This window comes from Lolium rigidum, chromosome 5 (genome assembly GCF_022539505.1).
Source record: "Lolium rigidum isolate FL_2022 chromosome 5, APGP_CSIRO_Lrig_0.1, whole genome shotgun sequence".
NCBI lineage: Eukaryota > Viridiplantae > Streptophyta > Magnoliopsida > Poales > Poaceae > Lolium > Lolium rigidum.
In genome coordinates, this window is record NC_061512.1 from 76,925,463 (window position 1) to 76,937,909 (window position 12,447).

The 12,447-nt window shown below is 47.0% G+C and overlaps 1 protein-coding gene across 1 annotated transcript; it reads right to left on the bottom strand.

Annotated features, from left to right (window-relative positions):
• Nucleotides 1-551: 551 nt before the first annotated feature.
• On the bottom strand, nt 552-6,931 carry LOC124651696 (protein STRICTOSIDINE SYNTHASE-LIKE 10-like). The gene is made up of 2 exons (XM_047190740.1): nt 6,553-6,931; nt 552-1,213 (listed from the first exon to the last, which is right to left on the bottom strand). Exons 1-2 carry the CDS (start codon nt 6,929-6,931, stop codon nt 552-554), a joined length of 1,041 nt encoding a protein of 346 aa, XP_047046696.1.
• Between the last annotated feature and the right edge of the window lie 5,516 nt (nt 6,932-12,447).

Sequence of the window (12,447 nt, forward strand, 5' to 3'; positions counted from 1 at the left end):
TATTACCGCTGGCTAATCTTTGGCTTACTCTTGCAAAAAAAAGGTATGCGCTCTTAGTTGTAATTCCTATTCTTAATTTACTTTAGGCATTTCATTTAATTCATGACATATTGTAGCTCCTGCTATTTTAAACTTGAGTGGATTTTCTTGCACTCACTTTTCACCTGGTAAAACTGTCACCTAGATTTGTGTTTCTGCATGCTTGCAGTTTGCACATCGCCATATCAGCTACTTAGTTTTTCATATCCTTCATGTTATCTGAGATCATGTACCAGAATAAACTCTTGCAGTGTAGGCAATCTCATAACGTTTCTTCGTGCATGTTAATATTTTGCTGATTCTTTGGTTTTTGTTAGTTGACTAATGTCCAGTCTGTTTAGCTACCATCTTAAGCTTCATCCGTGGGAGGGTAACATGGTAACAAGAACATGAAGGATAGAACAAATAATTCGTTGATACACTTAGTGTGAATTACATCTGGCAGTCCGACCAAAAAAAAATTACAATGAAGGGTACAAATGATAAACCAAAAGCCATCCTGAATCAACTGTCTATTTGCGTGTGACTACACTAACATATGGTAGCTCGACAGAACCCATGTAGAATTTGCCGTTGTCCCTCTCCATAATCTCAGTGGGCCTCACGCTCTTTGGCCCTGTCATCTCTTCGACTATCTTCCCGTTGGCACTGATCCTCACAGCGAGCAGATGGCTATCTCGACCAAAGGGCAGCTCATTCTTCTCACGGTGTAACGCCACCCAGTAGCCTCCTCTCCTGTCGGGCCTCACATTATCAGGGTAGCCGGGTAGGTCTGCAAAAGGCTCATGTGTGCCTGCCTTGGGCCCTTTGATCCAGTGCCTGAGGAGCTTGCATGGCCCGGTAGAAGCGACGACGAGGTGCGACCGGTCAGTGCTGACGGCGACGCCGTTCGGGTACGTTAGGCCAGCTTGGAGCACCGTGACATCTGAAGTTCGTGGATCGTACCTCATGAGACGTCCCGTTGAGTCCCCAGTCTTGGTAACCATCTCATGCTGCGATCTGGGGTAGTTCATGGAGCTGTCGGTGAAGTAGACTTGGCCGGTGATCTGGTCGACGTCGACCCCGTTGGTGAAGCGGAGAGGCACGCCGTTGACCTCGTTGACCAGCACCGTCGCCTCCCCGCCGCCTGGCCCGACCCGCATGAGCCCCTTGTAGGCATCGGCGATGTAGAGGTCTCTATTAATCGTATGGCTAGAAACCGTACTTTGCCTCGTACGGGGTTGCGCGTTATATGAGCCTCGATGGGCAGAGTCGTACAGGACTCGGTTTACACAGTTTACACAAATATAGAACTCTTCCTATTACATCTCTAACAGCCCCCCTTAATCTAAACCTGTGGACAGGTTGAGATTACGCCTGAATTCTATTAAGCCCTTGACAGGTAGCGCCTTGGTAAAACCATCAGCAACTTGATCCTTGCTTGACACAAACTTTATAGCCAACCGATTATTAGCAACTCGTTCACGAACAAAATGAAAATCAATCTCAATGTGCTTAGTACGAGCATGAAATACTGGATTTGCAGACAAATAGGTAGCACCTAGATTGTCACACCAGAGACTTGGTTTTTCCTTCAGTTTTACTCCAAGTTCAACGAGAAGGGCCTCAACCCAAATCAACTCAGTGGTGGCATTAGCCAAGGCTTTGTACTCAGCTTCAGTACTAGAACGAGACACCGTAGCTTGCTTACGAGCACTCCAGGAGACCAAATTTGGTCCAACAAAAACAGCGAAACCACCAGTGGAACGTCTGTCATCAAGAGAGCCAGCCCAGTCTGCATCAGAAAAGGCACTGAGGAACGTAGAAGAGGACCGTGAAAAGGTGATCCCAAGTTTCACCGTATCCTTCACATATCGTAGAATACGTTTCACAGCTGTCCAATGTTCTGTAGTAGGAGCATGAAGGTACTGACATACTTTGTTGACTGAGAAAGCCAAATCTGGACGAGTTAAAGTCAAATATTGTAAAGCTCCAACAATACTTCTATATTGTGTACTATCTTCAGGACCAAGAGGTGTACCATCAGTAAGAGACAACTGCTCAGAAGAGGACAATGGTGTAGGGGCTGACTTACAGTAGCGCAGACCAGCATTAGCAATTAAGTCTGAGGCATATTTTTCCTGAGTCAATAACAGACCATGAGGCACCTTTTTAACCTCAATACCAAGAAAATAGTGTAGATCACCAAGATCCTTGATGGCAAAATGCTTGTTGAGACTCTGAACAAGAGCTGTAATGGCATGATCTGAGGAACTAGTCACAATAATATCATCAACATAAACCAAGACAAAAACAATGATACCAGACTTGTTGAACAGAAACAATGATGTATCAGCCTTAGATGGTGTAAAACCAAGATCACAGAGCTTAGAACTCAACCGTGAATACCATGCTCGAGGGGCTTGTTTCAATCCATACAATGCTTTGTCAAGTTTGCAGATATAATGAGGAGCATGAGGGTCTTCAAAACCAGGGGGTTGTTTCATGTAGACCTCCTCTTCCAGAACACCATGTAGAAACGCGTTCTTGACATCTAGCTGTCGAAGACTCCATCCACGAGAGACAGAAATAGATAACACAATCCTGATAGTAGCAATCTTCACGACAGGACTGAAAGTATCCTCATAATCAAGGCCATACCTTTGCTTAAAGCCTTTTGCAACCAAACGTGCTTTATATCCGTCAATGGAACCATCCGATCTTCTCTTGATACGATAAACCCACTTGCAAGCAATCAGATTTTTATCACGACCGGGAGGAACTAAGTGCCAAGTTTTGTTGTCAATGAGTGCATTGAATTCATCTTGCATCGCATGACGCCAATTTGGATCTTGGAGTGCCTCAGAAGTAGAACATGGTTCACCTGTGGACGAGAGCATACCGTAGCGAACAGTACCATCAGTATATTGTTTGGGATTTCGTATACCTTTCTGAAGCCGAGTGCGAACACCAGGAGGCGAGGAAGCAGGTGCATGTGCAACATTTTGGCCAGAATCAGTACTAGCGGCAGAACCATCCGCAGTTGAACTGGCCGCAGAAGATCCTGCAGGAGAGAAGGGAGCAGCTGACTGGGCAGATGCTGCCGCGTCTGATGCGTGCGGGGCAGCGTGCGGGGCGGGGGACCGCGCGGCGCCAGCTGGCGCGACGCTGCTGGGCGAGACGGACGCACATGGGCGCGGTCGGCCGGGCGTGTGGCCAGCACCCGCGCGAGAGGGCCCAGTGCTGCTGTCCCTGCTGGTCAACGACGGAACGGGCGACACAGCAGGCGTATCCTCGGGATCGGGCGCGTCGGGATCAGCGTGAGCCAGAGAATGTTCCTGGGAATCTGCTTCGTGTTCAGCACCATTTTCAGCATTTTGTGAGCTAATTTCAACATCATTTTGTGAACTGATTTCTTCACTGTTTTGAACAGAATTTTCAACAGGAGAATCACCACCCTGCAATGCATTAGTAACAGGCACAATAAAAGGCATATGATCATCAATATTTTGTGCACCCTCAGAGGAAGTGTTTTGACATGACGGGAGAAGAAGAATTTCTTTCCTAAGGAGAGGACCAGCGTTAGGACGAAGAGAGGCAAACGGAAAAACATTTTCATCAAACACAACATCACGAGAAATATACACACGTCCTGTAGACATATCTAGACACTTGACACCTTTATGGAGAGGACTATAGCCAAGGAAAACACACCGTGTAGAACGAAAAGCAAGTTTCCGTGCATTATAAGGACGAAGATTTGGCCAACAAGCACAGCCAAAAACACGAAGAGCATCATAATTGGGTGGGACATGAAGAAGACGTTCGCAGGGAGTGTCAAGATTGATAACTTTACTAGGAAGCAAATTTATGAGAAAAGTAGCTGTGAGGAAGGCTTCATCCCAATATTTGAGAGGCATAGATGCATTAGCAAGTAAAGCAAGACCAACTTCAACTATGTGACGGTGTTTTCTCTCAGCAGAACCATTTTGTTGATGTGCATGAGGACATGAGACATGATGTGTGATCCCTTGTTTTTGAAAGAAAGCATTGAGTTTCTCATACTCACCACCCCAATCAGTTTGCATAGTAATAATTTTCCTATCAAACTTACGCTCGACATATTGCTGATAATTAAGAAAAGCTTGATAAACATCAGAACGCTTTTTGAGCAAATATATCCAAGTGAACTTGCTAAAATCATCAATAAAGCTTACATAGTATGCATGTTTCCCAGCAGAAAGAGGTGCGGGCCCCCATACATCAGAAAAAATCTGTTCCAAAGGAACAGTGGATCTACTGGTGGAGATGGGGTATGGTAGCTGATGACTCTTTGCCAATTGACAAGAATCACAAACATATGGAGTAATCTCTGGAGTGTAATCTATTTTATTTCTTCTAAGAACTTGTTGAACGACGAACGAAGATGGATGTCCTAAGCGACGATGCCATGTAGAGGAAGACGGCTTTATTGTAACGAAAGCATGCTTGGAGGACTCATTGGAGATAGGCATCAAGGGATAAAGACCTCCATAGCATGGGCCTCTAAACAGAATTTGGTGTGTTGCTTGGTCCTTGATCAAAAAGAAGAAAGGATGAAATTCAATATAGACATGATTATCAAGTGTAAAACGATGAACAGATAGTAGATTTTTGGAAGCACTAGGAACATGTAATATGTCATGTAAATCAAAAGAATTATGAGGGGTGCGCAAAATTGAATGACCAATATGACTAATGTGCATACCTGTACCTTCAGCCGTGCGAACACGGTCTTGCCCATTATATGTATCATGTGTGGAAAGCTTGTTCAGCTGTCCGGTGATGTGGTCGATGGCGCCGGTATCATAGTACCAATTTGTGTCAACTCCATAAGCAGCAAAGTTGGCACCTTTGTTTCCACGGTCTCCATTATCGCGTTGATCATCTCCATAGCGCCACCAACAGTCTTTTGCAGGATGCCCATGTATATCACAAATCTGACAAGTGGTGTCAACAAAGGGAGTGGGGCGCCGATCACCACGGCCACGCCCTCCACCATTATCACGCCTGTCCCCACGTGGACGATCATCATCCTGACGACGGCCTTGATAGCCACCACGGTAGCCACCTCCATTACGTCCACGATATCCACGATCATCACGACCACGGTCATCATAGCGTCCACGATACTCCTGCTGCCTGCCACGATCATCATCATCACGACGACGTGGACGATCATCACGCCAGCGATCATCCTGACGCCCACGATCATCCTGCCACCGATCCTGACCACGGGAGGGCGCACCACCTCCACGGCGAGCAACATTGGCAGACGAGGAGAAACCGGGATCTTCATCCTTGTGCATGCGATCGAAGGCTTGTACCTGGCTGAACAGATCAGACAAAGATGTCCCAGGATTTGCGCGGACAGCAGTAATGAGCGAGTTGTAAGGGCTGCCAAGTCCTTGCAGAACATACCAAACGATCTCATCATCATCAAGTGGCTTTCCTGCAGAAGCAAGCTCAAGAGCAATAGTTTTCATCTTAGCAAAATACTTTTCAGCAGACATATCCTTTTTCTTTGTCTCAACAAGGGCAGTGCGGAGGTGTTGGATTCTGGTCTTGGAGGCACCAGAAACATGGCTGTTGATAGCAGTCCAGGCCTCAGCCGAGGACCCCATACCAAGAACATGAGCAAGAACATCAGGAGAGAGGGCATTGAGGAGCCATCTTAGAACTTGCTGATCACGAGCAATCCATGAAGTGTACTCAGGGTTTTGCACTGTTACCTTCTTCTTGTTAACATCCTCTGTCTCTAGGAGCTTGACTGGAGCTTCATCAGAACCTTCAACTAGCTCAAGAACACACGCACCACGAAGGGCAGGAACAACAAGTGCCTTCCATACGAGAGCGTTCTCACGCGTCAAAAGCTGAGTGGGAGGAGCACCGAGAGCAGCAGCCAAGGAGGTAGCCGACGACGAAGAAGCCATTGGAGTAGATCTTGATCAACAGCCGAACTCCTGCCACGGCAGAGATTCGGTTCTTTTTGCTGTCGCGGCAGACGTGCGACAGAGTTTTGGGGCTGCAGCGGATCGAGACGATCGGAGGCAGCAGCAGGATCTTGAGCGGCAGGGGCACAGCTGTCAGGTGCACCGGCGGCGAGGTCGTTGGTCGTCGGTCGTTGTGGCGGCGGCGGCACGGATCGTGAGATCAGGTGCGGGCGCGGCTAGGTTTTTCGTCGGATCGTTGGTTGGGGCGTCGTAGGTGTGGGCTTGTGTGTGTCGTCGGCGGCAGAGAAGCTGCAGCAGCGACGGTTCGTGGCAGCGGCGGCGGCGACAGACCAGCTGTGGCGGCGGCGGCAGCGATTTTGTTTTCGTCGAGAGCTAGATGTCGGGAGAGGAGGGCTCTGATACCATATTAATCGTATGGCTAGAAACCGTACTTTGCCTCGTACGGGGTTGCGCGTTATATGAGCCTCGATGGGCAGAGTCGTACAGGACTCGGTTTACACAGTTTACACAAATATAGAACTCTTCCTATTACATCTCTAACAGTCTCCAGTCTTCTGGTGGAAGCGCAGGCCGAGAGGGCGGCCGCAGCGGCTCTCGGTGGCGGTCTCTGGGCGCAGCCTGGACGCGGTGCAGAGCTTGCTGTCGTAGCCGGGGGCGTGCGTGTAGGTGGTCCATCCGAGCTTGCTGCCGTTCCACTTGAGCACGCGGCCGTCGGAGACACCGCTGTAGGGGCCGTGGCCCTGGCCGTCGAAGGCGACACTCTCTGGTCCGCGGACAGTTCCGCGAGGCAGCGGCAGGTGCTGGCTCTGTGTGGCGTCGAAGCTGGCTACGGTGGACGCCATGGCCGCTGGCATGAAGAGGAGGACCAGGATGACCAGCGCGATCGTGGCCTTCACGAGACGACTCATGCTGCAGCCCATGTTAGCTGCTTCGCTAGCTCTTCGATGGGTTTGATTGATCTCGCGCTGTTGGCTGGCTAGCACGTAAGCTCGATCAAGAGTTTGTCTGATGGAGCGGACGTGGTTTGCTCGATGGAATCGTGGAGAGTAAACGGGTGGGTGCCTAAGGGTGCCTGCCCCTTATATTGATCGAGAACTGCTATTCTCCGAGTCGGATTCATGACAGCCAGAGCCGAGCCGGATTCATAGTTCCATATGTTCTGATCGAGGAAAAAGATAGAGTTGGAGTCGAAGACGGAGAAGCACAGCAATCCGGATTCGGATGGGCGCTAAGACGTACGCAACGCAACCAATCTCACGCAGGAGGCACCATCGAGTTCCAGCTTCAGATTATTCACCCGTCATTTTCCAGTTGACATGCGGAAGGTGGCCAGCTGGCGATCATGGCGGACGACGGCGACGACGACGAACACCGCACCGACGAGCATCCATCCATAAGTCCTCTGCTCCTGCACGCGCGCGAGCAGTTTTTTCTCTACCACGTTGTCTCTTCTCGGGTACCAGCGTTGTCTGGACTGGATGACATCGCCGCCGCTGATTGGGGCACTGAAAAGCCAGGCGCGATCATGGCGGACGACGGGGACGACGACGAACATCGTACCGATGAGCATCCATAAGTCCTCTGCTCCTGCACGCCCGCGAGCAGTTTTTCTCTACCACGTCGTCTCTTCTCCAGTACCGGCGTCGCCGTGCCGCTGATTGGGGCTCTGAAAAGCCAGGCGCTGTCTCGCCATGACTCTTGTGGAAACAAATCCCTATGCGTGCAAATGCTGATTTAAACCATGCTTAAATTAGCACTGTCGCATGATATGTTGTACTGTAATTCTGAATAAGGCCCATGTTCTGGTTCACGTTATCAGGTATCAGGACGATTTGCCACGGGGGTCTAGACTCAGCCTCTTCTCTTTTATTTATTTGGATTTGGATTGCTCTCTTTTCAACACGATTTATGCCTTATACATGTACAAGCCTCCACTGTGGTTATACTAAAATGTATTTGAATTGTATGTTCTGGTTCAGGTTAAAGAGAATTTGCACATCTTGCCAGAGGAGACAAAGAAACCCATTCATTCTCAAGTGGCGGTCATGCACCGCTTCTGAAGTAAAACTCCTCACACATTCACTTCTCTTTTTTAATCGAGAAAAGGGCCACACGGCCCCAATTTTCTGAAATTGAGATAGTCAGGTTCAGATCCTGCTTACAAGACTCCCATCACAGTAAAGCTGGCTAACTTCCAGACTTTAATACCCTTACACCACATCACCAAACTTTCTGTTACAAAACCAAAACGATCAGAACTTTAAACAATAGCACATAACCAAACTAACATCCTGGGACAACTGAAAGTTCAACATGACACATGTACAAGTATATCACAAGCGGGATCATAGCATTTTAACATGAAGGCGTAAGTCTCGTGGGTCGCCGAGGCTCATCATGTCAGGGCCCCAATCATGCCAGCAACAAAACAGTTCACTTCTTTTACCCTTGTGCATCTTCATTCGTCATTCTGAAATGTGATTGCTTGATCCAAAACTCGAATCCTCTGGTGTCTAATATTAAGTCATCGATTTCTGTATATGGTAAAAAAAATATTTCCTGGAAAATGTGCAACACATGGTTAGCTAAATATTGCTCCTTTTAAGACCGATTCTATGCTGCAAGTTGCATCGATGATGAGCTAAGAATTGTACTGAAGAATGCAGCATGTATCAGTTCCCGAAATAACAATGGCACAACAACATCTACTGTTTTTCTCTCACTGTGTTCAGTCATATCCTCATCATGTTTCTGCCATACTATATAGCAAATGTTTAATACAACATCCACACCTGGTAGCTATTTAATTCATCATGTCAAATTTGAATATCCCATACAAACCCGATAAGTTTTTAAACATCTTTCAAGAATTCTGCATGCACCTTCATCACAAAAAGAAAGCATATTTTTATGACACAACGTTCTTTCAACAATAATGAATCAGGAGTCGAGTTGGTCGGATGTCCAAGAAGAGGAGCACTCTTGAAGATACCAAATTGGAACAACATGCTTGGAGGTTTCAGTTTTCTTTCCCCGAACCTATGAGTATGGACCCTTGACCAGGGTTTTTCTCTGGGAGAAGGCCAAGTGTACCGAAGAAGAGGAAACCTCCGGAGTGAAGGTGAGGAACACACTCAGCAAAAGAAGAATGGGGCTCAAACAAAGGGCTGTGCATAAACCACGCCGGTGTAGCCATGCATAAATACAACAGAGCGAAAAACACCAAGGCATTTCTCTTTATTTCTTTGTGTTTGTTAGGTGTGACAATTGGAATTTCGTGATAATTTGCTCACTTTGTTAGTGACTTGTGGCCCAGATCTCATCCAATTCCGAGCATTTTATGGTATCCAACTTGACAATCTCATTTAATTGTATTTTATGTTCAGTTTTTTTCCAGTTTGAGCTGGTAGAGATACGACCAATTTATATATTTTTTTCGAGTTTGGAGGGGGGTAGTAACTGTTAAGGAGTATCAAGTATTGGTTTAGGAGTCCCTATTTCCTTCTTTGTACCCAAATCATATGCAGCAAGAGTACTATATATTTTCCCATTGGATATCAATAGTGATGTAACAAGTTGCAAAAATATAAAAAGTGATACAAGTAGGTTGGTCTCAGAGAGAATCCCTCTGTCCATACATTCTAGGTTTTGCGAAAATTGAGCTTTGAAAACTTTAACTAAACATAGAGGCAAAATGATCACCATACACAGTATAAAATGAATGCTATGATAATTATTTGAAGTACCCCCTCCATTTCAATTAATAAGACTTTTTTTAAAAGTCAAGCTATGTAAAGTTTGACCTAACTTTTAGAAATAAAAGCTATCAACAAATAATTATATGTAGATATCATGAGAAAGTACATTCATGATGTTTCTAACGATAATGATGCTGTATTGTACATATTAATAATTTTTCTTAAAACTTGACAAAAAACTTTACATAATTTGAACTCCCGCTTCAGCTTCTTCCTGCCGGAGGCACCTACTCCCCGACGCGGCTCCCAAACTCCTGCCCCGGCTTCTTCCCGTCGGCGAACTCCGTGGCGAGGCTCCCAGATTCCCGCCATGGCTTCTTCCCGTGCGGTGGTCGTGAACTCCCCGGCACAGGTCCCGAACTCCTGCTCCGGCTTCATCTGCATTGAGTTCGGGACCTGTGCCGGGGAGTTCACGACCACCGCACGGGAAGAAGCCATGGCGGGAATCTGGGAGCCTCGCCACGGAGTTCGCCGACGGGAAGAAGCCGGGGCAGGAGTTTGGGAGCCGCGCCGGGGAGTAGCTGCCTCCGGCAGGAAGAAGCTGAAGCGGGAGTTCGGCCGGGTTGCCGTCGATTGGGAAGAAGGTGAAGTAGGTGCGTGGAGGAGTTCGGATAAGGTACGAAGGTGGGTCGCTAGTTTTTCCGGCTGGTTGGTTCTGCCGGATCGGTCGGATTTTAGAGTTGGGCCAGGGGGTTCGAGAATAGCTATTCTAGAACCACTCTTACGGGGGGTTCGAGAATAGTTGGGTTCTATATATATTTATATATATATATCTTATATGTATCTTGTATTATAGAACTTTATGTATATATTTAGTATGTTTGGTCAAGTTTTACAAGATTTAATTTTATCTAAACTCAGAAAATCCATGTCCTTAATAAAAACATGCTTTTATTGGTATGTGATTGGATGGTTAGAAGGAGCAATGTCACCCTTAGCTCGCAAAAGATTAAACTCAAGGTTTAATGCTTTGATATTTCATAAAGGTGAAATATTTTTTTGATTATTTCCATCGATATCTAGACGCTTGCGGTGATTTACTCAATCTGAAGCATGCCTACCGTGTTTCGAAAAAATACACATTTTTTTGAATGGTGTACGATTTGCTTAAGTGTTGTGGCCCAATCAGCCGCTTTGCCGGAAAATGCGTAGTTGAACCCAGGTTTAGCCAACCCCGTATCCAGCCCATCAATGTTTCGGCTGCTATGGGCTCGTTTGGTGGCATGCATGCCCCTTGGCTCGCATCGAGCAATTTTTGGCCCGTTTGGTTGCCTAGATGGAGCCGCGTTCTTGCACGAACCGCTTCTTCAAGCAGCGTCGGGCCAAGCCCTGGAGTAATGCCCGGTTCGGCAGTTTCCAGCGGTGCACGCGAATTTTCACGGCGGCTGATGTAAAAAGAAATCTTCGGCGCACGCGCGGAGATGAGAATGGAGATGGCGGGAGCTGCGACGCGCATCGGCGAAAAGTGAAAAGGGAGGCATGAAGGATTCCGTCACCTCCCGTCGCGCCCCCTGGCCTATTTCTACCCACTCCTCCACTGTCCCCCCAAATTTCGAGCTCCTCCTCCCGTCGGCAAGCAGGTAAGAGGCGCACTGTCAACACCCAGATTTTTAAGTCCAGATGCCTATTATGTCATACATCGCAATCCCAGGAATATTGTTTTTGCGAGACATAATAGATTGATATCACAGAACATCATTCATTACAAACCATAATGGTCTTACATCAAGGGATCACATGATCCAGTCTTACAATAACATTTGATCTAATGATCAATTACAAGACACACAGCGGAATAAACGTAGTAGCGGTCCATCTGCTCCACAGGCAACGCTTGACGTCAGGAGTAGTCCTAGTTATCATAGACGTCCTGTTGTCCATCTTCTTGGTACTGGTGCTCCTCTTCATAGTCTGGCCATTTGAATAGCCAGGGACAAAGCCATGAGTACTTTAAAGTACTCGCAAACTAATACTAGTGTAAGCAATATCAACTATAGTAAGGGGGTTCTAAGCTCTAGGTTCATTTGCATCCACCCAGTTTTATTTCATAAGCACTTAGTAGTAAAAGACTCTTTATTTGCCTAACTAACTCAAGTGGGAACATTCCACAACTCTGTTGTGATCAAGTCAAATTCACCTTTCAAGTTCAAGTCACAAGTCACCAGTCACATTTTTGAAAAGTTCTGATGGCGGAACAGTATGACCTTTCCAACTGTCCATGACCGTGGATGCGTCTATTCGAATAGTTTTACACTCTGCAGAGGTCGTACACTTGTGCCACAATAATTGTAATAGTCCGTCAGGGGTAACTGGCCCTGATTTATCACACTCAGTGTGCGGACTACCAATCCTAACCTTTCATTTACATACCCTACTACAGGCACCTCTCCCCATGTGCTTGGCCTCCCAGCCATGACAAACCGCCATCCTGGGAACTGCACAGGGCTTGGGTCGGACATTCACCTCATTTCACGTCATTTCACTTTCAACGGAGGCAGCCTCGGCGTAACCCCTATGACGCTTGTTCAGAGGGAACCCATACTAAAATACATAAGTTTCCAGTTAAGCCCTACCCAGATTCAGGTATTGTGGGGGTACTTGAAAATTGGAATGGTATCGCATCCGAACCCAACCATCAGTTTTTGTCAAAGAGTCACCTTGTTCACCAAAAGTCATAT

Bases quoted from the DNA above. Each gene is read 5' to 3' on its own strand.
- LOC124651696 (XM_047190740.1), bottom strand. From the start codon at position 6,931: ATGGGCTGCAGCATGAGTCGTCTCGTGAAGGCCACGATCGCGCTGGTC. The intron at 1,214-6,552 runs GTTAGAGATGTA...CGATTAATAGAG, and splicing joins CCACCAGAAGACTGGAGACT to ACCTCTACATCGCCGATGCC.